Genomic DNA, 25,015 nt, shown 5'->3' on the forward strand with positions numbered 1-25,015 from the left:
AAGATTACAAAGATACTTTGTTTATGTGAGTTACATCTATGGATATTTATGAGATTTATATGTATAGGTGTTTCCCCAGATTAGAAGTTAAAACTAATAGATAAATGTTAGTTGATTTTAATCTAATAATAAGCCTGTTTGCAATATACAAGTATATCAAATCAACACATTATGCACCTAACTTTATACAGCATTATGTGTCAACTGTGGTTGACCTGGGGACAACAGGGAGCTGAGTTGCTGACACACACCCCCCACACCCACAATGTGCATACTGCTATCTCTGCCTCAAAAACAAAGGAATTGATGAATGCCTCCACCCAAGGGCAGGAAGCTGAAACATTTTGAATGGACTCAAAACTCAAACCTGGATTCTTTTGATTCCACATATTGTGATCTCTAACAGAACACAAACTTTCTCCCACACTTAATTTTAAGATATGTACAATGAAAATATGGATACTATATTTACTGGGGGGGAAAAATCCACATACAAGTGAACCCATGCAGTTCAAACCCATGTTCAAGGGCCAGTTGTTTACCAGTAAAACTGAGAAAATAAACCTGCTACATTCTAACACTTTATGGAAAACAAGTATAATCTTAAAAACAAAATAAAATGTAGTCAGAAGAGTAGCATTATTTTTGTTTGTTTGGGGGTTTGTGAGGTGGCTGGGTGGGTGGTGGTGGTTGTTTTTGCATTTTTGGCAAATTTTTTAAAAAAATATTTATTTATTCATCTTGGCTGCCTCAGGGGTTAGTTGTGGCACATGGGCTTAGTTGCTCTGCAGCATGTGGGATCTTAGTTTCTAGACCAGGAATTGAACCTGCATCCCCTGCATTGCAAGGCAGATTCTTAACCGCTGGACAACCAGGGAAGTCTCATTGGCAAATCTTTTTAATGTTTGCTTTAATACAATGATGTGGATTCTCACACCTGCTTCTGCATTCAGCTCATTGTGATACTACATGTCCTATAACCTCTGGAAGACTTCACTCTACACATGAAAGAAAAGAGGGTGATCCCTGGACCACACTTTGAGAGCTACTGATATGATAGAAACAACTGTTTCTTTGGAGTCGGACAGACCTTAACTCAACTCTCAGGTCTTACCATTGAAAGTTGTATCACCCTGAACAAGTGACTTCATCTCTTGAGTATATTTTTTCCTCTGTTGAAAGGACAGAGAAATGTGCTGTAACTCATAGGACAATGTTGGGCTAAATAGGTTATTTATTAAGTGTCTGGAACTTGTTAGGTGTGCAGTAGATTAGGGAAGGCCTACGTTTGTTTGTTTATTTTTGGCTATGCTGGGTCTTTGTCACTGTGAGTGAGCATTCTCTCATTGCCACATGTGGGGGCCACTCTGTTGTGGTGTGTGGGGTTCTCATTGCGGCAGCTTCTCTTGTTACAGAGCAGGGGCTCTAGGACGTGGGGGCTTCAGTAGCTGTAGAGCAGAAGCTCAGTAGTTGCAGCGTGTAGACTTAGTTGCCCCACAGCATGTGAAATCTTCCCGGACCGGGGCTCGAACTTGTGTCCCTTGCATTGGCAGGCAGATTCTTAACCGCTGGACCACCAGAGAAGTCCCTTTATGGTCCTCTTTTGGCCCTCTACTAGAAGTCAACTTCTTGGGAATATTGAATCCTATTTCTCTTCAAATTCCCAGCTCCTAGCAGAGTGTTTGTACTTGGTAGACATTCAGTACAGTTTAAAAAGAATGGCATCTGAAACTTCAGTCTAAAATTGAACATAAGACCCTTCTCATTGATTCTCCCTTTCCACCAGAACTTGTACCTTCAGTTTTGTTTTCTTGAGTTCAGTTCATCTTTACTTGGTTATGGTATCAGTTGATGTCAGTAAGGGTAATTTTCAGGAGAATTAGAGCCACAGCACTTAAGGCTCCTTCTAGAGCTTAGACCACTTGAGATAGCCATTAGCCAACCTCCGCCCTCTCCAGGCCCACTCCCGTCTTTAACTGAGAAGACAAGAACTAGTAATCTGTTTAACTTAGCAGTTTCTGTTCTGTATAGAGCACCTGGTGGGATACAGCTTATCCGCTACAGAATAAAAATGAAGTGTAATGCCTCTTATATTGCTGTTTATGTTTTTGTGATTTTTTTTTTTAGTCCTTTAATTGATATTGTCTCTGACTTCCAGAAGCTTGTAGTCTAAGTGGAAAAAATGGACATAGTGGACCATAATTCAGGACAGCATGAGGAATGGTCCTGAGTGGAAGAGCAGCCAGCTTCAGGATTCCAGAATGGAATTTTTATGCTCTGATTTGTGTGATGTATGCTGCATTTTAAAGCCCAGGGAACTCCATGTCATGGTTCTGTGGTTCTCCACTGCCGTTTCTAGATTTTGGATGCATCTAACATCAGGGAGGTAGAAGACAAAGTTGAGATTGGTTGGTACTGAATTATAGAATACTGGAAATTAGGCCTACGATTCAGTTAACATTTTTTAAAATAGTAAACTAGACTCTTTCCCCTATTATCATGTAATATTCGCAACTACCCTGTATGGTAGGTAGTGCTGTTGCCTTTTTTCAAATGAAGACATTGATATTCAAGCACATTCTGTAATATGCTTACCTTTAAGACCTAGCAGACGCTGGGACCAGGATTTGATTTCTACTCTTAAGCCCAGCAGTGTTTGTATTTAACCATGTTGCATTTAATTTGTAGGCCGTGGAAGTCTCTTTCAGAGTGTTTTTTGGTTGGTTGGTTTTGCTGGGGAGGTAAATGCTCACAATGTAGTTGTGGTCCTAATGTTTCTGAAGAGGCCCCTTTTCTACCCAAATGCTCCAGACCAGCACTCACACAAGTGGAGTCAGGTTCATGAAATGATGTTTAATCTGTTGAAAAAGATTTTCTTTTTGACTCTGCCAATAGCTCAGCTATAGTTCCTATCATTAAGTTGGAATTTAATTATTGTTTGCCAGACTTACAAGTGAGTCATATAATCTCACTACTGCTGTATCCCTACCTATGTAATTATTCCTGCATTAATTTCTTTCTTCATCTGCCCATTTCTATCCCCAAATGGTAAGTGAGATAAACCTCTTTGGACAAGCCATGTGGTATTTACAGAGATGTCCAGCATAATTGCTTTTTAAAGGTACACATGAGAGGGGCAGTGGTGAGAGGAGTGGATAAGAGAAGAGATGGAGCCGTCTTATTCTTACTCTCTCGTCCCAGACGGTAATGATTGGACAGAGCAGTGGCACACAGCTGAAGGCTGTGGAAATGTTTAAGAGTCCTCTCTCTCGTTTTTTATCCCCATCTCCCTGTCTTCCTTAGTCGTCTTCAGGCAGGCCGTGAGAAGCTGCAACAATGTCTGATTTTGTGGAAAGCGAGGCCGAGGAGTCCGAGGAAGAGTACAATGATGACGGCGAGGTGGTGCCCCGGGTCAACAAGAAATTTGTAGAAGAGGAGGATGACGGTGAGGAAGCCCCAGCCTCAAGCTTCTCCCCACTATTGCTAAGCTTTGGATAGTTGGATTCTTGCTGATGAGAGGCTCAGGCTGAGCACAGAAGTTATCACGCATGAGAGGTACCAGCTTGAGTAATTTTCAGTCATTCACAGAGAATATTTACTAAGTATCTGTCTGCTATATGCCAGGCACTGTGCCTAGAACTAGGAATACAAAATAAAGACCTGGCTATCGTGGAGCTTACATTAGTGGGATGGGATAGCCAGTCAACCAAGAAATACATAGGGGATGCTTCTCTTTTAGAGACCTAGCAGTGTTGGTATTTATGCACCCAGTTTCCAATTTTTCTGTCCAAACCCAACCGTTAGGATCATTAGCAGAGTAGAACCATGAAAACAACTTTAGAGACAGTAAGGAAAATGGAAGCTTTATCAAAAACCTTACAGATGAAAGAAGGAATATAGCTACTGAGGTTATAAACTGAGAAGAAACCAAAGTTTTTGGTGGCTGTAAAACCTCTAGTCAAGATTTTGACCATCCAGAGTAATTAGGAAGCTCATCTTGCCGAAAGACAGATAGTGAATATAGACAAGTTTCCTTTCCAAAGGCTACTGCTCTGAGTCAGTGGTCATGTTTTTCGTCTTTGGATTGGATGAAGCAGAAGAGTTAACATGGCATCCAGGTCATTTGGTTCAGAGCAGATAAATAACATTTAAGCAGGTGGTCCTGCCCCAGCGCCAGCCTGTTTCCCAAACTGCATGCCTCAAACATGCGTGTTTTCCAGATGAGGAGGAAGAGGAGGAGAACCTGGATGATCAGGATGAACAAGGAAACCTGAAAGGCTTTATCAATGATGATGACGATGAAGAGGAAGGGGAGGAGGATGAGGGTAGTGACTCCGGAGATTCAGAAGATGAAGTTAGCCACAAGAAGAGAAAACGCAGTGAGTAGCCCCTCCCCGGGTCAGGTGAGGCTGGGGTGGAAGCCAGTGGAGGAGGGGCCTCCCGGTCACAACCAGCAACATTCTGTCTTCTCTAGCATCTTTTGATGACCGCCTGGAGGATGATGATTTTGATCTCATTGAGGAGAATTTGGGTGTCAAAGTCAAAAGAGGAGTAAGTGCCTTTTTTGTCTCTGTCCTTGAGGATGAAGGAAGAAGCCCTTGAAGCTCAGTGGCTCTGGGGGGTGGTGGGAGGCACATCCAGAACCGTCTGGGGAACTTCAGCGAGGAGAAAGTGGCTCAGTATCGTGCTGTGGAGCCCAGTTCTGGGTGCCTGTCAGTTTCAGGAGTGGGCCTTGGGGCATCACTTGATGTGCTCTTTCCCATCTCCCTCGTCAGTGTAACTGTGGTGGGAAAATAGAAGTGAAATTGGAGAGCAGTCATTGTTACGCCAGTTCCCTCAGACCCTGACCAGGCAGGCTTTCCACCCCTAGCAAAAATACCGACGTGTCAAAAAAGTCTCAGATGATGAGGACGACGAGGAGGAGGAATATGGCAAGGAGGAACATGAGAAAGAAGCTATCGCAGAGGAGATCTTTCAGGATGGGGAAGGGGAAGAAGGGCAGGAGGCCGTGGAGGCCCACATGGCTCCTCCAGAAGAGGAGGAGGAAGATGATGAAGAGTCAGGTACGTAGCATCAGGCAGGGAAGCCCGTTTGGGGCAGGGGGTTGGGATTTCCTGCCCCAAGGAATGGGATGGGAAATCATTTTTCAGCTACTGGCCTCCAGCATTTGACAGAAAGGAGTTCCTTTCCAAAGGCTCTCTTCTCTTCACTGGCCACTCATAGTAGGAACTAAAGCCATTCAGCCCTGCCTCTGGGCACTAACCCCTCCCTTCCCTACCTAGACATTGATGACTTTATCGTGGACGATGATGGACAACCTCTGAAAAAACCTAAGTGGCGGAAAAAGCTTCCTGGATACACTGATGCGTGAGTGGAGTCTGGGGCAAGGTGGTCATAAGGGCATCTGAGTGGACCCAGGCAGGAAGGAAGAGATCAGAGGCCTTGGCCAAAGTTAGAACAGTCAGCTCTCAGCCACTTTGCCTCCTGCCTCTGATAACCTTCGCCAGGCAGTGATGTCAGACTGCTCCTCGAAGCCCTGAAAGCTCTCTCTGCGTCCTAGTGCCGGGGTGGCATGAAGGAGAGGCACATGTCAGCAAAGACCTAGCCTTTCCCTAATACCTGCAGCTCTGTGTTCACTTGTTTGTGTATCAGTCTTCTAAGTATAATTTTGTCGAGAAATTCTTTTCTCTGAGAGAGTACATCTTAGCGAAGGGTGGATCCACTGAACATGATATGAACCCATCTGTCCTGTTACTTTTTGATCCTGGTCACGGACATGTGCCAAAGATGGGTTTTCATCTCAGTAAATGAGTTTCCCCAGAAATAGCCACCAGCTAAGCCTTTATTCCGCAGTGAATATGCTTTTTTTTTGTTAGATTTCCCTCAGCCTTTCTAGTTCCCTCGGGGCAGGTAAAAGATCTCTGCAGGGGCCGTATCTGTCTCCTCTCACCGGAACCTGGGCCAACTGCCTTTCGCTCTCACCTGCAGGGCTCTGCAGGAAGCCCAGGAGATTTTTGGTGTGGACTTTGACTACGATGAATTTGAGAAATACAATGAGTACGATGAAGAGCTGGAGGAAGAGTATGAGTATGAGGACGATGAGGCTGAGGGTGAGATCCGAGTGCGCCCCAAGAAGACCACCAAGAAACGTGTGAGCCGCAGGAGCATCTTCGAGATGTATGAGCCCAGTGAGCTGGAAAGCAGCCACCTCACCGATCAGGACAATGAAATCCGAGCCACTGACTTGCCTGAGAGGTTCCAGGTAAGGAAGCACCAGCCTCTGTCCTTCTGCTGAACTGTCATCAACTGCCCTGAGCCACCTTGGTACAAGGGTTATAGCAGAGATCAATCTAACAGTAGTTTATAGGGGGACTTCCCTGGCAGTCCAGTGGCGAAGACTCCAGACTTCGCTGCAGGGGCCACGGGTTCAATCCCTAGTCAGGGTGGCGCAGCCAAAAAAAAACCAAAAATGATATATAGGAACTTGGCTTTGAACCCCAATCTGACCAGGGGTACAGGAAGTCTAGCTCAACGTAGACTCTGATGTGTCTTAGGGTTCTTGAAATGGCTCTCTCTCTTTAGCAAATATACGACATGCCTACTTCTTGCCAGACAATACTTTTCCGGGTACTGAAAACATGTGCCTCTGGAGCATATATTTTTGTCCAGAAGAAGAGTGTGTTTTTGCTGCATGAGATACAAGATAAAATCGGTCTCATGCTCCTGTGTTATCCCCTGCAGCTCCGTTCCATCCCCGTCAAGGGGGCTGAAGATGACGAACTGGAAGAAGAGGCGGACTGGATCTACAGGAATGCCTTTGCCACACCAACCATTTCTCTGCAGGTACCCCCCTAAAAAAGAGCCTGTGTTTTGACACAAACCAGAAGTCACCTCATCAGGATGAATAGCTCCTTCTCCCTTGCCCCCAGTGTCTGTGGGCCTCCCACAGAACAGCATGTGTGTATGAGTGTATGAGGAGATTTTTCTAGGCTTACTCTGAGGTCATCCTGTGACAAGAAGCAGTTTTGTATGGCGAGACAAAGCAAGTAAAGGTGTTGTTGCTCTTTCTTTTTTCTTCCAACTGTAGGAAAGCTGTGATTACCTAGACCGAGGGCAGCCAACCAGCAGCTTCAGTCGAAAAGGGCCCAGCACAATTCAGAAGATTAAAGAGGCCCTGGGCTTCATGCGAAATCAGCATTTTGAGGTAGCACTTCAGGCTGTAGTGGTGCAGTGGTTAGAATGTCAACTAGGGGTGAGGGAAAAGTTGGCCACCTAGGTTAGGTGGGGACCGCCCCCACCACCTCCTGTTCCTCAGCAGTGGTCCCTTGACCAAGAAATGTGGGGACTCAAGTGATCGAAAGAAACCACTACCCCTTCTGCAGCATTATGTTCCCCCATGGTGGGACAAGCATGTGCTCTGGATGGGCCAGGGTTCCCAGTGCTGAATTTCATGGAGCTATTTATCCCTCTAGCAGAGGGGTTCCTTGCAGATCTTTCCTCTCTGGCTGACTGCCCATCTCTTTGCACCCCCTAGGTGCCTTTCATTGCTTTCTACCGGAAGGAGTACGTGGAGCCTGAGTTGCATATCAACGACCTGTGGAGGGTGTGGCAGTGGGATGAAAAGGTAACATAGGGATCTGTGTCCCTCAGAGCTGAGGGCTGCACTAGGTACTACTACTACTGGGGCCCAAGTTTTCCTGCACGTACCAGGTGATGTCCCAAACCCCCAAGCCTGTCAGGCTTCCCCCAAGGACTCTTGGTAAGGAACTGCCTGGCCTTGGGTCTCCAAAGCTAAATACCAGCCCTTACCCCTGCCCTGCCTTGTCCTAGTGGACCCAGCTGAGGATTCGTAAGGAGAACCTAACACGGCTGTTTGAGAAGATGCAGGCTTATCAGTACGAGCAAATCTCTGCTGATCCTGACAAGCCCCTTGCTGATGGCATCCGGGCTCTGGACACCACGGACATGGAGAGGTAGCATATGCGGTTTTATTCCTTTAGAGGGAGCCCTCACGCCAAAGGCAGGTGTACCCCTCCCCTGCCCTACCCACCCACCCTCCAGAGAAGCATAATCTTGTAAAATTCATAGCAGGGCACCTATCCCTTAGAAAGCCAACTTAACACACCAGAAGTGCTCTTTTTGACAGGCAAATTCCTGTTACTTACCCATATTGGTATAAAAGGTTAAGAGAATCAGATAGTCATGTTTGCTTATTTATGTTACCTGTATGAAAAGCCACATGGGAAACCAAACTATAGCCAGAAAGTGGCTTGGTGAGCCTGGAATTAGAGAGGGTTGTGGGAGAGCCGCAGGTGATGTTATGGCTAGTGGCGTGAACCTGGGAAGGAAGAACAAAGACTGTCTCAAGGACTCTGAACTAGAGACATGCTTCCTCATCTGTCTTTCTTTTTGTTGCCATTTGTAACAACCACCAATTATTTGACATATTTCTTCTTGAAAGTACCTTGATTGCAATTAAGTCATGGTTTAGGGCCATTGTGTATCCCTGATAAATTGGAGAACACAGGCATCCATCCTAGTTGGGATTGTACCTCTTGTAGCAAACCCGGGGTATATCCTTCCTCCATGACAAAATTGAGGTCTTACGTCCCTTCCCTCCAGGCTCAAGGATGTTCAGTCAATGGATGAACTGAAAGATGTCTACAATCATTTCCTGCTCTATTATGGTCGTGACATCCCTAAGATGCAGAATGCTGCCAAGGCCAGCCGCAAGAAGCTAAAGCGTGTAAGGGAAGAGGGAGATGAGGAAGGTGAGTGTTGGAGAAGACAGCCCAGAGGCTTGGTGGCCATGGCCTTCCCAAGGATGCCTCTGACTGATTACACTTTGAAGCTTCTCTCCATGTGTGTCAGATGCTTGGAAGTAACTGGAAGCCAGAAGATTTAACTCATGGTTTCTCCCCAGGTGATGGTGAGGAGGCAGAAGATGAAGAGCAGAGAGGGCCAGAGCTCAAGCAGGCTTCTCGCCGAGACATGTACACCATCTGCCAGAGTGCCGGGCTAGGTAAAAGCTAATTGTATAAGTTCCCTGATAGTCACTGGGAGGTAGGATGAGGACTTAAAGGACAGCTGAGTGAATCACCAGTCCACTTCTAACACTTGCTCCCATGACCCAAACCCATGCCACAGGAGTGGTCCAGCTTTCCCTGTAATTCCTGAAGGAGTGGGAAACACGTGATCAGAGTTCATCCTAACTTCGGGAAGTTCTTTTGCTAAACTATAACTTCCACAGAAAATTTCTATTTCTTCTGCTTCTGTTTAAGGCCAGCATTTTCATTGTTCATTGTGAGGCATCCTGTTCCTGCTCATTGGTGATCCTTCTTAAATTTACTGCCCAGAATTTGCAGTTTTAGACTGAAAACCAAAAAGTTATTCAGTCCTGCTGTTGGCTTACCTTTATCTCTCCTGATTTGCTTTAGATGGCCTGGCCAAAAAGTTTGGGCTTACTCCTGAGCAATTTGGGGAAAACCTCCGGGACAGCTACCAGCGGCATGAGACAGAGCAGTTTCCAGCAGAGCCCTTGGAGCTGGCGAAGGATTATGTTTGCAGGTGGGCTTGCAGTAGCTGGCTGGTGAGAGGAGGAACCTACGGGCAAAGATGTCCTCATCCTGCAGCGCCTCCATTTTCCCTGCAGCCAGTTCCCTACCCCGGAAGCTGTGCTGGAAGGTGCCCGCTACATGGTAGCCCTGCAGATTGCCAGAGAGCCCCTCGTCCGGCAGGTGCTGAGACAGACTTTCCAGGAGAGGGCCAAGCTCAATATAAGCCCCACTAAGAAAGGAAGAAAGGTAAGCCAGCTGAAGGGCTTTGATCCAGCTTACGGTCCAGCTCTGTTTGAACTGAGTTTCTTGCCTTCACGCTTAGCTGAGCTGTCTGCCTGAGTGCAGAGGCAGGCCTTTCCCAGGGTCCAGCCCAGTCTTTCTGTCGACTGATGGTTCCCTCTTGTTATACAGGATGTGGATGAGGCCCACTATGCTTACTCTTTCAAGTACTTAAAGAACAAGCCTGTTAAGGAACTGAGAGATGACCAGTTCCTCAAGATCTGCCTGGCTGAAGATGAAGGGCTGCTCACCATTGATATCAGCATCGATATGAAGGGAGTGGAAGGGTAAGCAGAGCTCTAGCCTGGGGTTATTTTGGGAAAGCCTGGTCAGGAGTCTGTTGGAGGGAGGGGTCCCTCAGGAACGTGAACCACGCCTTCAGAACTGAGCAAACCATTGTCTCTGGCTCACTCAGTGTTCCTGGGCATTCGGGCACCACCTCTTCTCTGTCCCTGATAGCAGTGTTATATCCCCTCAGCTATGGCAGCGACCAGACGTATTTTGAAGAAATCAAACAATTTTACTACCGAGATGAGTTCAGCCATCAGGTGCAGGAGTGGAACCGGCAGCGCACCCTGGCCATCGAGCGAGCTCTCCAGCAATTCCTGTATGTGCAGATGGCCAAAGAGCTCAAGAACAAGCTGCTGGCCGAAGCCAAAGAATACGTCATAAAGGTGAGGACGGGGACTCGACCTTTCAGTTCAGCTCAGTCACTGAGTCGTGTCCAACTCTTTGCGACCCCATGGACTGCAGCACGCCAGGCCAGCAGCACAATCTTCAGTCCTGTAATTTCCCCAGGCTAGAGGTGAAAACGAAGGCACCCCCTAATAGCTGTCCTGTAGCTAATGGAAACCCCCCGGGCATAACCTGAGAGGGAGTGCACACAAGGTCATGGGTCACTCTAAGACCTCCCTTTGAAGAGCCTCTTCCTTCCCTCCCCCACCCCGTACACATTCTTCTATACGTGACTGGCCTCTGTACTCTCCTATTGTTAAGAACAAGGTGTGCCTTCAGGTTGTAAGCCTGCCAAGGGCTAGAAACATGTGCACATATAAATAAGATCTTTGCAAATATGTGTCTGCCCCTGTTTCTGTAACACACTTGGCGAGCCTGACAGTCATAGTGACTGGTGTGTCTCCTCCCCAGGCCTGTAGTCGAAAGCTCTACAACTGGTTGAGGGTGGCGCCCTACCGGCCAGATCAACAAGTAGAAGAAGACGACGACTTTATGGATGAGAACCAAGGGAAGGGCATCCGGGTCCTCGGCATTGCTTTCTCCTCTGCCAGGTAACTTCCTGTTCCTGCATGCCTGGCATCACCCCTTACCTGTCTCCCTAACCTTGTTCTTCTCTTACTCATATTCTTTTTTTTTTTTTTTTTAAATTTTAAAATCTTTAATTCTTACATGTGTTCCCAAACATGAACCCCCCTCCCACCTCCCTCCCCATAACATCTCAGTGGGTCATCCCCATGCACCAACCCCAATATGCTTACTCATATTCTTATAGTCCTGATTATCACACGGTTCTTTTTCTGTCGGGCTGGCAGAGATCACCCTGTGTTCTGCGCCTTGGTCAATGGTGAAGGAGAAGTGACAGACTTCCTCCGGCTGCCTCATTTTACCAAGCGGCGAACTGCATGGAGAGAGGAAGAGCGGGAGAAGAAGGCAAGTGGCTGGGACTGGTTATCAAGTGGACATCTTCAACATGCCTTATCATTCACTGGACATATGCAGTCATGGTCTAAGCAATATCCTATGCAAGGTCTCTGACCTGTTCACTAACCTCTTACGTCCTGGGATAAGTCTCACTTTCATAGGCAGTAGATGGCACTCAAGATCTGGAACAGAATTTGCTTCTTGACTTGAAGCCAGTTGCTAGGCCTTGTGCTTCTGGGAGCTGCCATTACTGCCTCTGTTCTTAACTGCATCTAGGTCAGCTTGTTCCAGGAGCTGAAAGCCACTGAGGCATTAAGCCAACCTTTTCCCTGCTTTCAGCATTTGTGTTTCTTCCATGGAAGGAAAAATTTAAATCCATCTCGTGTGTATCCTTCTGATTTTTTATTTAACATAACAGTATCTTTCCATTTTATTGACAAGAGTTCCATTCTAAAACATAATTTTCAGCAAACAACTCTTTTAAAAAAGAAAAAAAAAAAGTGGAGATCAGAAGTCTTGACTGCCAGTTAGTGGTTCGTGTTCAAAGAAAGACTTGAGTACGTTAACCACAGCTCACATGTAAGCCAGATATACAGTAATTGTAGGAAAGATTAACAGATGTTTAATTTCCGACTAGAGCTCCTAGTCACGTTGTTGTGTGTTCCGGTTAGACAACGCATGACACATCATCGTTCTCTGGTCTTGTAAGGTCTCAAGCTACTTATACGGAGAGAAAAGCGTTAGAGATCTCCGCTGTCCTCAGAGCCATTTAGCTCCAATTTTCTTTCACTCAGGCTCAAGACATTGAAACTCTGAAGAAATTCCTTTTGAACAAAAAGCCTCATGTGGTGACAGTTGCAGGAGAGAACAGGTAGGGTGGGGCACCAGGTGATTGGCCCAGGCCTGGCTAAAGCCACTCATTCTTTATTGTTGAATCTGCTCTGTGCCTGTGAAGATCCTTGATAACACATGATACCCCAGCTTCGAGAGGGTATCCGTAGAATATTGTACCCCTTTGTCTTCAAAGCTCTCTCCTCCCTGCTCCCAGCCCTGAGATGGTTCATCCCTGAGAAACTATCCAGAAATATCCCTGAACACCACCCCTCCTTCCTCCAGGGATGCCCAGATGTTGATTGAGGATGTGAAGCGCATCGTGCATGAGCTGGACCAGGGTCAGCAGCTGTCCTCTATTGGGGTGGAGCTGATTGACAACGAGTTGGCCATCCTCTATATGAACAGCAAGAAATCAGAGGTAAGGCGGGAGCCCACGCTTAGGCTTCACACAGGCAAGAGCTATCCCCAGGGAGATAAGGAAGCAAAGATTGTCAGGGGCGCAGGATTGCACCTTTTCTCTTACCTGTGCAGAAAATCTCCCATCATGCCAGTCATAGTTCAGCTTGGGAGCCCCAGAGATTAAATTGGTCCCAGGAAAAATGGTCCTAGAAAAGAGAACATGACATCAAGCCAGGCGATTTGGATTTCCTCTGACTGTTAGAGCCAAGGGGACTTTGTGGCCCTGGTGACCCTCATCTGACCTTAGGCAGAGTTCCGGGATTACCCTCCTGTGCTGAGACAGGCCGTCTCCCTGGCCCGACGCATCCAGGACCCTCTGATTGAGTTTGCCCAGGTGTGCAGCTCGGATGAAGACATCCTATGCCTCAAGTTTCACCCGTTGCAGGTGAGTAGGATTTGACAAGTAGGCCCAGGTGGGCAGAGTGGCACAGTAACCTTATCCCTGCCCACTGTGTGTTGGCAGGAGCATGTGGTGAAAGAAGAGCTGCTCAGTGCCCTGTACTGTGAATTTATCAACCGAGTCAATGAGGTTGGAGTTGATGTCAACCGTGCCATTGCCCACCCCTACAGCCAGGCCTTGATTCAGTATGTCTGTGGCCTAGGACCTCGAAAAGGGACCCATCTCCTGAAGGTAGGATTGGGTTGAATCAGGAAAAAAAGGAAAGTTCTTATTTCATTGCACCTTTACTTTCCCAGCATGGTTTGACAAAAAGGGCAAGGTCACAGAGGTAAAGGCGCTCACCTAGAGTCATCCAGCTAGTGAGAGTCAGGGCCAGACTTCAGCCTAGGTGGCCACAGTCCTGGTCGTCACTACCGCATTCTGGTGGCTTGTGGAAAAGATAGCCTAAGCCATGATTTAGAGGAAGGCGAGAGTATGCTAGACACGACCTCAGGATAGTGGGGTTTTTTTCCCCCAGAGGAAAGAAAGGATTTCAATACAGAGAGGGGCATGTAGCAACCTTGAAGAGTATTTGTGGTAATTTTTTTCGTAATGTGGGATGGGTACTTGAGTGCATATTTTACATCAGCTTTGAAGCTGTGCATTAGCTGTGCATTGTCTTTGCTCGGCACAGTGTAGTTCTTTAAAATGATTTTTTTAGTAGCAGTATGTTGAGCTCAGTGTTCAGTTAGCTATTGGGGTGCTGGGACAGCTTCCCAGTGTGGAAGGTTTCCCGAGACCTGGAAACAGGCCAGGAGGTGGGACCTATCTTCTGCTCCTGCTCAGTCCAGGCTTCTCTTCCAGATTCTGAAACAGAACAACACCAGGCTCGAGAGCCGGACTCAGCTGGTCACCATGTGCCACATGGGTCCCAAAGTCTTCATGAATTGTGCTGGCTTCCTCAAGATTGACACTGCCTCCCTGGGGGACAGGTGATGCCCTCTGCCTGGGTGGGCCAAGAGGAGTTCTCTTGGGCTTTGCTTTGGGGGTTTGGGGATTAGGGCTGTCAAAGGGCCACAAGCTATTTAAATTAGGAAACGTTTTAAAGCCAAGAGTCTTTATTTAGTCAAGAGCCTCTGACCTATGGAAAAGATCAGTTCAATTATGTGAAGCTTTTCTGTGAGGGAAACATCAAAAGAACCAACTTAGTTTATCAATTGAGGACAGAAAACATAAGACTTGGTTCGGTAAACACAAACTTGTTCTGTTGTTGTGATTTTTTGTGGCTCAATAAGGGTGGGAATAGTTGGGGCATTGGAAGAGGAGTGTGGGGGTCTGAGGAGATAAGAAAGGGGGAGAGAGATTTGGTATGTTCTGAGATAATGTTATTGAGAGAAAGTTCTCTATTCACCTGGACTTTGGACTTCACTATTGACCTCTTCCTCTCCAGAAGTTATCAACTCAGTCTTTGGAGGATCTTTTCCACGGGCACATAGCTCCTCATTCAGTAATGGAAATCAGTGGGGAAATAGGCTTCAAGTTCTAAAACTTCATTTTCCACCCAGCTTTGCTGTAACACTCCACGAATAACATAGGTCCATGTGAGTGCACGGGCAAGACCAGCCTGGGAAGGCTTTATGGGGGAAAGTAGCTGTCAGCAAATTCTCAAAGGTCTTCTTCCCCCTTCTTGTTTTATTTATAATACTTTTATATATAATTTCATCATATAAAATTCAATAACATATAGAAATATTATGCAGAAAGTGGAAGTCCCCCATAATCCCACCCCCCAGAGATAACTGCCATAACAAGTTGATGTATACTACAACTTTTCTAAATTTTATTTTTGCTATGCATTTACTAACTACCCATTTACTACAAAAATGGGATCATACGGTTCATAGTGTTTTGCAGTGCATTTTTCACGTTATCAATATATCGTGGCCATCTTTCATGTCAGCACACACAGATCTGCCTCATTCTTTGTAATGGATGTACAGTATTCCATTGTATGGAGGTGCCCTAATTTATTTAACCAGTTCCCCATTGGTGGACATCTGGGTTGTTACTAGAAGTTTTTTGTTATATATCCTGCTCCTCTTCTGCCTCTCCTTTAGCACTGACTCATATATTGAAGTCCTTGATGGTTCCCGAGTTCACCCTGAGACTTATGAGTGGGCCAGGAAGATGGCGGTGGATGCTCTGGAATATGATGAATCAGCTGAGGATGCCAACCCTGCGGGAGCCCTTGAAGAAATCTTGGAAAACCCAGAGCGACTCAAGGACCTAGACCTTGATGCCTTTGCAGAAGAACTGGAGCGGCAGGTGGGTGACAGAGTGGAAGGCCTGGCCTAGATGAGAAGAGACTCAGGAAGCACATCCTCAGAGAAGCCCCAATACTATTAGTGTAAGAGACTTGAGCCTCTCCCTCCCCATGCAGTACTAGGTTTACTCAAGGAAGTTTTCAGTCTGCTTATTAAGGAGCCAACGGCATCTCAGAGACTGCAGTAGTCATGGTGGGGGCGTGTTTTGGGGGAGCTGGGAGTGGGGGGTAGTAATTTCCTTCTGGGACCTCTTTCCTCCTTTCCAGCTGTGCGGTTTTGCATTTCTTTCACACATTGTGATTCCATGAGGGGTTTTTTTGGCTGCACTTTGGGTCTTCATTGCTGTGCTCAGGCTTTCTTGAGTTGGGACGAGTTGTGGTGAGTGGGGGCCACTCTAGTGCTGGTGCACAGGCTTCTCACTGTGGCGGCTGCTTTTGTTGTGGAGCACAGGCTCTAGGGCCTCCAGGCTCAGTAGTTGTGGTACAAGGGCTTAGTTGCCCTTCAGCATGTGGAATGTTCCCAGACCAGGAATCGAACCTGTGTCCCCCATGTTGGCAGGCACATTCTTAACCCCTGGACCACCAGGGAGGTCCCCATGAAGCATTTTTATTGTATATCGGTGTTTCATGGCTAAGGAATAGTTTGAAAAGCTGATTTAGTACATGCTGGGGGAAAGAAAAGAAACCCTGACAGGAGCCAACTGGCTACTCCTTTCGTTGAAACCCCTGGTGGCTCAGGTTGGGGAGCAGTTGCAAGATTCTTAATGGGGGCTTCTTCCCCAGGGCTATGGTGACAAACACATCACGCTGTACGACATCCGGGCAGAGCTGAGCTGTCGGTATAAGGACCTCCGGACAGCCTACCGCTCTCCCAACACAGAGGAAATCTTCAATATGTTAACCAAAGAGACACCGGAGACCTTCTACATTGGTAAATCCTGGGTCTGTTTTCTTTAGTTGGAGGAGGATAAACAGGGATTGATGGGATAAGTGTTTACTGTGTATGTTCAAGTCAGACTATAATTCCAACAGAATAAGGCCAGTTTGTACTGTGAGTGGGAAAGACCAGGGAAGCTTTTAAGAAGATTATAGAGTCCTAAGCTGGAAGTCAAATTCGAGTTGGAAGGTCAAATCGTGCTTTTTAACCTGCTTTTGTGAGGTGTTCATGGGGTCAGTCTTGTGGCTTCATTTTCCTGTCATCAAATGAAGGGAAGATCTCCCTTTTCGAGGGTGTGAAGGAAATCAGGGGAGATGCTCTAGGATAGATGTTCTGTCACTAAACAGTTGGTGGGGAGGAGTCACCTCTCCAGTTCTCTCAGCCTGCCCCCCTTCTCTTCCCTTCCTTCTCCTCCTTTCCCCTTCCTGCAGGAAAGCTCATTATTTGCAACGTCACCGGCATCGCCCATAGGCGTCCACAGGGCGAAAGCTATGACCAGGCAATTCGCAACGATGAGACGGGGCTGTGGCAGTGCCCTTTCTGTCAGCAAGACAATTTCCCGGAACTAAGTGAGGTATGTGCTACAGTGTTGTTATGGTCCCTGGATGTTTGTGATTGCGTGATCTCAGCGCTCTAGAAAGGCGTCGAGAATGGGAGTGGTTTAGGTGACACTTTACCATGGCAATACACAAAAAGGGGAAGAGATCTGGAACAGACACAGGCCAAACTTAAGTCCCTCCATGTGCTACTAGTCAGAAATGATCTATGTGCTCTTATTCTGCTTTCACTCAGCCCTTAATCCTTGTTTCCTATTCTCTGAGGGTCTTGCTCAACCAGTTACAGACATGAGGAAATGTATGCGTTTTTTACATACAGGGTGGGCACGGTGTCCCTGTGCTGGTTAGAAGGTATCTGTAGACTCCCTTCAGTGTTTTCATCCTCCACACACATCTTAGTTTTTCCCACAGTCTCCTCGATGACTTCTGCTTTTTTCATGGTTAGAACTCATAAAAGCCATCCTGAAGCTTTTTCTGTATCTTCACATGTTACTTAGGCAGATAGTAAAACAGACCATTTCTCAACTTTACCCAGTAAAAGAAACTGGTGAGATTTGTCAAGAATGTAAAAGAGCCATGATGTGCTGGTTCACTGAAATGCATTGTCTGAGGTGACAAACAGATATTTCTTAAGCTCACAAGGTCAGAACAGAATGAGAAGGAGGGGTTTCAGTTGAAGCTGGAGGGATGTTTACAGTAAATTAACATAAAAGATTGATCTGCTGGCCAGTGGTGCCAAACATGAGTTATGCATCAGGGAACCTAGGGGATATTCAAATTCTGTGTTGCTGGGTGGCTGAGTCCTCATGTTCTCACCTGGTGATGCCAGTGTCAGTGGTAAGATGAATTACAGCATTCCTGCCAGCTCTTTCCTGACCGTGTGGTCTCCAGAATCTTAATGATCAAGCTCTTCTCCTGATGCCGTCTTTAGGTCTGGAACCACTTTGACAGCGGTTCATGCCCAGGCCAGGCCATCGGTGTCAAAACACGGCTAGACAATGGTGTCACTGGCTTCATCCCCACCAAATTCCTCAGTGACAAAGTGGTAAAGCGGCCAGAGGAACGAGTGAAGGTAGGTGAATGACAGGACTAAGGCACCTGGCGCAGTTTTCAGCAGCCCAGATCAGGCTGGCTTTGGGCTGGGCCCACCAGGAGTTAGGCTCTGTTCCCAGGGGCTCCTGGTGGGGAACATTTCAGTAGGATTTATAACCAGTTGAGTGAAGTCAGGGTGAGAAGCATCTACCCAAATGAGGAACAGTTTTTGTTCACTGCCTTTGGAGTTTCCAGCCCTTCCTGTGTGGGAAGCCATGGTTTAGTCTGGCGGGCAGGAAGCAAGGCCTGGCATTCCACGCTGTGAAGCAGAAAGGCTGAGCTCCCTTTCTGTTCTAGTTTCTCTTGTCAGAGCTGCCATTTATTATGCACGCACTGGATTCCAGCCCTTGACATTTATATATGTTGTCTCAAATCTGCTAGTCCAGTGGAAAAGGGTTTCAGAGAAGTTTGAGTGCCTTTTCCAGGATCATCCTGTTAGTGACATCTGCTAGTGGTACCAGATCTGCCAAATCTCTGGTTCTAAGTGTTGTGAACCCCTGAGAACCATGGACTTAGGAAGGCTGGGGAAAGACATTCCTAACGCAGGCATCCCTCGTTTTATTGCCCTTCACAGATACTGTAATTTTTTTTTTTAAAAACAAATTTAAAGTTGGTGGTAACCCTGCATTGAGCAAATATGTTAGTACCATTTTTTTCCAACACCATTTGATCACGTCACATCTCTGTATTACATTTATTTGTGCCAGTTCTCACAATATTTCACACTTGTTAATTATATTTGTCAGGCTGATCTGTGATCAGTAATCTTTGATGTTAGTGTTGCAAAAAGATTTGGACTCGCTAAAGGCTCAGGTGATGGTTTGCCTTTTTTTAATCAATAAAAGAAATTTTAATTAAGATATTTTTTAAAAACATAACTGTTAAAAAAAAAAGTGTTGCACATTAATAGACTATAGTGTGACCATAACTCTTATATGTTCTAGGAAACTAAAAAATTCTAGTGACTCGCTTTATTATGATGTTTGCTTTATTCTGGTGGTCTGGAACTGAACTTGGAATGTCTCCGAGGTATACCTGTAAATGGAGCTAGGGCAGTTTCCAGGAGAGCTGTGCAAATTGACTGGGTTTTGTCACTCTTTAAACAGAAGGGCTCAAATCAGGGGGAAGGTACGGAAACACTGTTACTTTGCTTTTCCTCCAAAAAGGGCACCCAGACTTGGCTCACACCCTAGGAACAGTAATTGGGCAACTTTATGGGGAAAGAGAATAGTGCCAGTGACAGATCCCAGGAGACTCCAGTTGGTGTTTCTGCCTAGAGCAGGAGGCATCAGTACTTGGCCCAAGTAGTCTGCAGACCAAACTCAGCCCGGAACTCCTGCTCTCCTGACGCTCGGTAGCCGGCTGGCTCTGGACAGTGTGTCCACCTTTCTGCCTGGACTCTGCTGTCCTCACGTGTGGAGTGGGCGTCGGGCTAGCCCGCCTCTGCCCCTCCCGGCTCACATGCCCTGTGGGTCCAGGTGGGGATGACTGTCCACTGCCGCCTCACGTGTGGAGCGGGCGTCGGGCTAGGCCGTCTCCGCCCCACCCGGCTCACACGCCCTGTGGGTCCAGGTGGGGATGACTGTCCACTGCCGCATCATGAAGATCGACATCGAGAAGTTCAGTGCGGACCTGACCTGCCGCACCTCGGACCTCATGGACAGGAGCAATGAGTGGAAGCTGCCCAAGGACACCTACTATGACTTTGACGCCGAAGCAGCAGACCACAAGCAGGAGGAGGACATGAAGCGGAAGCAGCAGCGGACCAGTGAGTGCTCCCAACCATGCCTGTGCACCCCGAGTCCTGGCAGCCCTCCCTGCCCAGGACGCATGTGCTGACTGCTCGGCCTCCCCGTGGGACTGAGTGCTCAGCTCTGAGGGGCTGAGGCCCAGAGGCAGCAGGAAAGGGAGACATAGGCCGAGCTGGGCGCTGGGGTCTTCTTGGGTCACATTTTCTTTGCTGATGCACTGGGACTCCTAAAGTTTCATTCTCCCAGCACCCTAGGAGCCCAGGTTGACACATCCTTCACATCCGAGAGTCCAGGCCCAGAGAGGGTGAAAGTCTCCGAATTTAGTAGTGGATCAGAAATTTAGCCATGGCTTGTCTCATGGGGCTGGCTCCCCATCCCGTCAGCTGACCAATGATTCTTTCCTGCCCTCTTCAGCGTATATCAAGCGAGTGATTGCACACCCATCCTTCCATAATATAAATTTTAAGCAAGCAGAAAAAATGATGGAAACGATGGACCAGGGTGACGTGATCATCCGACCGAGCAGCAAGGGCGAGAATCACCTGACAGTGACCTGGAAGGTCAGCGACGGCATCTACCAGCACGTGGATGTGCGGGAAGAAGGCAAGGAAAATGCCTTCAGCCTGGGAGCCACCCTGTGGATCAACAGTGAGGTGAGAGGCAGCCCCTGCACACTCTAGCATCCCCATCCTGCTTCCAGAAGCGAGCCCCTTCCATGGTAGTCACCTGTGTGCATTGTATGTGTCCTAGCCACTCAGGACAGCAAAACCCGGGGCCCTTATGAGATGAGTAATTTGGCAGCAGTTTTGTGTATGTCGTGTTTCTTTTTCTGTCCTCCGAATTCTAAAGTAGACTAGAGAACCACTGGAGGCAGAGGAGAAAATGCACATGCGAGTGCTGTGTCCTCAAGCAGACACAGGCCAGATTTCTCGGTTCAGTGGAGAGAGATTTTATGAAGGCCCTTACTATTCCCAAGCACTAGGGGAGAACTAAAGTTACGGTTTAAAGGCTTTTGTGGACTTCCCTGGTGGCTCAGCAGGTAAAAAATCCGCCTGCGATGCTGGAGACCTGGGTTGGGAAGATCCCCTGGGGAAGGGAACAACTACCCACTCTAGTATTCTGCCTGGAGAACTCCATGGACTGTATAGTCCATGTGGTCACAGAGAGTCAAACACGACTGAGAGACTTTCGCTTCACTTCACTGGTGGTCCAGCGGTTAAGAATCTGCCTTACAATGCAGGGTGTGATTTCAATCCCTGGTTGAAGAATTAAGATCCTGCATGCCTCAGAGCAACTAAACCTGCCCACAGCAGCTACTGAGCAGGCGCACTCATGCCTCAATAACAAAGACCCAATGCAGCCAAATAAATTTTTAAAATGTAAGGGATTTTGTGTCTTGTAAACTAATAACATTAGATCCAACTCACACAGATGGATAAGTTGAAGGGACTTTGCAGCACAATGAGGCTACAGCAGGAGGGCTGGGGGAATTCCTCCCCTCCGTGGGTTCTCTTCCAAGTGGACTTGAAAGGCTGGATCTCAGTTCAGAATGTGACACTCGGGGCCTTCACCTTCTTCCCACAGGAGTTTGAAGACTTGGATGAGATTGTTGCCCGCTATGTTCAGCCTATGGCATCCTTTGCCCGGGACCTTCTAAACCACAAGTATTATCAGGACTGCAGCGGTGGGGACCGTAAGGTGAGCCCAGGGCCCTGCGAGGGATGACCCCTCCCAGTCACTTAAGGATGTCTGGTTTCCCTTCAGTGTAGGGGATGCTGCGCTGGTGAAGGAGGTGTACATGGTGTGTGAGGCCAGACATTGTGTACCAAGCATGTTGCTATCCCAACCTCTCCCCCTCATTCTACCCCCAGAAATTAGAGGAGCTGCTCATCAAAACTAAGAAGGAGAAGCCCACCTTCATTCCCTATTTCATCTGTGCCTGCAAGGAACTGCCCGGCAAGTTCCTACTGGGATACCAGCCCCGGGGTAAACCCAGGTGAGCACTGGTGCTGAGAAGGTGCTGCCGCTGGGGTCCACAGATAGGCTCGCAGGCCCCGAACAGTACTCTCTCTGATTCCGCTTGACTGCCTTTCCCCTCTTACCTGTTTCGAGTGGAGGTGGAGGTTGGAGGTGGGGACAGAGGGTGATGATTTAGAGGCAAAAGGCAAAGACTGAATAAGAAAGGCACTTTAATCAGTTGGGTGAAAAAGGAGGTCCCTTCACCTCTTCTGCCTCCCAGGGAGTGATGGAAACCACTAGACACTCTCTCCACCTGACTGGCAGAGATGGGGGCCAGCACGCTGCTCTCTCCTCCACTTCACCCTCACCAGGGCCTTTAGCCTTAGCAGTGGCTCCCTGCTACTGTGGTGAGCGTGTGCTGAAGGTGGGGTAGGTCTGGAGAGCATCTCTTCTTCCAGTCACCAGCCTGCTCTACTCCCTTCTGTGTGTGACAGCCAGGCTGGCCTCCCTCGGTATTCCGATATCTGCGTCCCTCCGGCACTCACACTGACAGACCAAGTCCTGTCTCCCTCAACCTCCTCTGTTGTATCTGTTACCCAGACTGATGGCCAGACTTGCCTTCTGCACTCCTGCGTCCTGCTGCCATCTTGGCCTCAGTCTGTGCCTCTCTGCTCTTGGTCCTGGACCATGCGCGTGCACATGGTGCCCAGAGTGGGCTCCATTAGGAGGTGCTCAGAGGACAAGCAGCTCTGGACCCTGCAGCATCGTGGGCACTTCTGGAATATCGTGCTTGTTTCTGATTCACCAGCGTGCTTCTGGAAGATGGCAGCCAGGGCCACGTGGGGGTTGGAAACTGTTCCATGAAGAGCCGTTGAACAGAGGACTTTAACCAGGGCCAGAGGCCATGTGATAGCTTCCCATGGAAAGGGGCACAGATTCCTTATGGTGCAAGAAGCAGGTTTCATCTTCATCTGAGTGAGAACATTGACATACTTAGCATTGGCTGTTGACAGCTGTGCTTTACTGAACACAGTCCATTTTCAGTATTGTGATGAGTGCCTTACACACTCTTGTTTATTGCTCGTAGGTTAAACACTATAGATTTAAGTGTTATCCTCTTTTCACAAATGAGGCTGAGATTCACTTCAGTAACTTGGTACAAAAGTAAGTTGTTACAAAACCATATAGGTGGTGAGTTGGCAGAGCCGAAACTGAAACTTCATCTGAACCCAGAGCCTCTTATCTACTCTCTGCTCTGGCAAAGTGTTAAATGAGGACAGACCAGCCACCTTCAAGAGGCACTTCGGATTTGCCTCATGGAGCACTGTGCTTTGCTGCCCGGGGAGGCCCGCCCACCCCAACACTGATGTCTGTACCCTCCTCGCCGGCTGTGCGGTGCCATCACATGGCAGCCCAGGGTGGTGACCCGGCCCCCAGCGAGCCTTCTGGCGGCCTGTAGAGAGCACACCTGGGGCTGCTGACTCCAGGCCTTGTCTGGGCTTCTCTGTGCCTCCTCACCTCGCCAGAGTGCAGCCTCCTTTTCCAGGGCCAGGGACTGGCTCTTTTATCTCTCCTCCCCCTAGCACCCAGTGTGGCTACTTCACATGGTGGAGATCTGCTCTGGCCACCCGCTCGCAGCTGGCCACAAATGGGGTCTGATGCATATTTCCTTCCAAAATCCCAGGATAGAATACGTAACTGTGACTCCAGAAGGATTCCGGTACCGGGGCCAAGTCTTTCCCACTGTGAACGGCCTTTTCAGATGGTTTAAGGACCACTATCAGGATCCTGTGCCAGGTGAGCTCTGCTCTCTGTGACTTCCAGAGTGTAGTTGAGGGACAGCTGAGCGCTGAGTGGAGACAGACACTACCTATGGCAGAAGGTGAGGCCTAGGCTGCCGCTGTAGTCCAACTCCCTCCTCCTAACATCAGGAAGGCCCTCCATCCTCTTTGCCTATACAGCTTTCCCCCTCCCTTTTTTTTTTTAAACTTCTGTATTTATTTGGCTACACTGTGCAGCTATGGTATCTTAGTTCCCTGATCAGAGATTGAACCCAGGCTCTCAGCAGTGAAAAGGCAGAGTTCCAACCACTGGACTGCCAGGGAATTCCCCCAGCTGCCCTTCTTTCCACCCACCTCAGTACCTCTCCCAGCTCCCTAAGTTGTAAAACTGGAAGGAGGTTTCTGGAGAGACTTCTCATTCAGGCCATTTCCTATAGGCATCACCCCCAGTAGCAGCAGCAGGACCCGAACACCTGCTTCTATCAATGCCACCCCAGCCAACATCAACCTTGCAGGTAAGGAGCTCACGCCAGGCCTGGGGTGCGGGGGTTGGAGCTGGAATGGCTGTCCCCTAACGTGCCCATCTCCACTTCTCGTGCTTACAGATCTGACGCGGGCTGTGAACGCCCTGCCCCAGAACATGACCTCGCAGATGTTCAACGCCATTGCTGCTGTGACAGGCCAGGGCCAGAACCCTAATGCCACCCCAGCGCAGTGGGCCTCCAGCCAGTATGGCTACGGCGGCAGCGGAGGGGGCAGCAGCGCTTACCACGTACGTGGCCTGGGGAGGAAAAGCCCTGCAGAGGGTGGGGAAGGGTGAAAGGGGACGGTCATGCTTCACCAGCCTGTGTCTGTAGACTGGGCTCGGCAGGGCCCACCACGAGGGCCTCCACAGCAGATGGGCCTGCCACAGCATTAGGAGCTGTCTCCAACAGATGTTCCTTGTTCTCGGGCCGACTCAAGGGAAGGGGAGTAAGAGAAGTTCTGACCATTCCATGGAGTCTTTTGGGATCTTTGGAACCCGAACCCTCAAGCCTCTAGACTCGAGTGGTCAAGTGGTGGGCCCTGCTGTTGGCCTGCCTCCGCTGCTCAGAATCACACCCTGCTCAGGAGAGGGTCAGCTGGAAGGCTTTGTATAGAGCCCAGATTTTCAGCTTGCCCAAAATTTACCAGAAGAGCAAATAAGCACAAAGCCCAGCCTAAACTCAGCTGTCACCCTTCTCCAGGTATTCCCAACACCAGCCCAGCAGCCAGTGGCCACACCACTAATGACCCCCAGCTACTCCTACACAACGCCCAGCCAACCCATCACCACGCCACAGTACCACCAGCTGCAGGCCAGCACCACCCCACAGTCTGCCCAGGCCCAGCCCCAGCCCTCCTCCAGCTCCCGGCAACGGCAGCAGCAGCCAAAGTGAGTACACTGACAGTAGACAGGTCGTTAGTAGAGG

General features: G+C 48.4%; 1 protein-coding gene across 2 annotated transcripts in view; it reads left to right on the forward strand.

Moving 5' to 3' along the window:
- Nucleotides 1-25,015, forward strand: part of SUPT6H (SPT6 homolog, histone chaperone and transcription elongation factor) — a 30,645-nt gene that overhangs the window by 4,675 nt on the left and 955 nt on the right. For both annotated transcript variants that reach the window (XM_068979232.1, XM_068979231.1), the window contains exons 2-36: nt 3,304-3,445; nt 4,221-4,379; nt 4,475-4,551; nt 4,871-5,063; nt 5,283-5,367; nt 5,989-6,262; nt 6,742-6,843; nt 7,088-7,204; nt 7,535-7,624; nt 7,831-7,973; nt 8,623-8,771; nt 8,924-9,022; nt 9,438-9,567; nt 9,653-9,803; nt 9,969-10,123; nt 10,315-10,510; nt 10,983-11,122; nt 11,384-11,501; nt 12,287-12,363; nt 12,609-12,744; nt 13,033-13,170; nt 13,249-13,416; nt 14,029-14,156; nt 15,282-15,489; nt 16,271-16,418; nt 16,856-16,998; nt 17,913-18,053; nt 19,646-19,841; nt 20,239-20,477; nt 21,409-21,522; nt 21,696-21,820; nt 23,468-23,580; nt 24,002-24,079; nt 24,170-24,336; nt 24,791-24,978. In XM_068979232.1, the coding sequence (XP_068835333.1) occupies nt 3,337-3,445; nt 4,221-4,379; nt 4,475-4,551; nt 4,871-5,063; nt 5,283-5,367; nt 5,989-6,262; nt 6,742-6,843; nt 7,088-7,204; nt 7,535-7,624; nt 7,831-7,973; nt 8,623-8,771; nt 8,924-9,022; nt 9,438-9,567; nt 9,653-9,803; nt 9,969-10,123; nt 10,315-10,510; nt 10,983-11,122; nt 11,384-11,501; nt 12,287-12,363; nt 12,609-12,744; nt 13,033-13,170; nt 13,249-13,416; nt 14,029-14,156; nt 15,282-15,489; nt 16,271-16,418; nt 16,856-16,998; nt 17,913-18,053; nt 19,646-19,841; nt 20,239-20,477; nt 21,409-21,522; nt 21,696-21,820; nt 23,468-23,580; nt 24,002-24,079; nt 24,170-24,336; nt 24,791-24,978 (4,994 nt within the window). In that variant the 5' untranslated portion in view covers nt 3,304-3,336. The remainder of the gene's footprint in view (nt 1-3,303; nt 3,446-4,220; nt 4,380-4,474; nt 4,552-4,870; nt 5,064-5,282; nt 5,368-5,988; nt 6,263-6,741; nt 6,844-7,087; nt 7,205-7,534; nt 7,625-7,830; nt 7,974-8,622; nt 8,772-8,923; nt 9,023-9,437; nt 9,568-9,652; nt 9,804-9,968; nt 10,124-10,314; nt 10,511-10,982; nt 11,123-11,383; nt 11,502-12,286; nt 12,364-12,608; nt 12,745-13,032; nt 13,171-13,248; nt 13,417-14,028; nt 14,157-15,281; nt 15,490-16,270; nt 16,419-16,855; nt 16,999-17,912; nt 18,054-19,645; nt 19,842-20,238; nt 20,478-21,408; nt 21,523-21,695; nt 21,821-23,467; nt 23,581-24,001; nt 24,080-24,169; nt 24,337-24,790; nt 24,979-25,015) is intronic.

Source organism: Capricornis sumatraensis, chromosome 8 (assembly GCF_032405125.1).
Source record: "Capricornis sumatraensis isolate serow.1 chromosome 8, serow.2, whole genome shotgun sequence".
In the NCBI taxonomy this organism is placed as follows: Eukaryota; Metazoa; Chordata; class Mammalia; order Artiodactyla; family Bovidae; genus Capricornis; species Capricornis sumatraensis.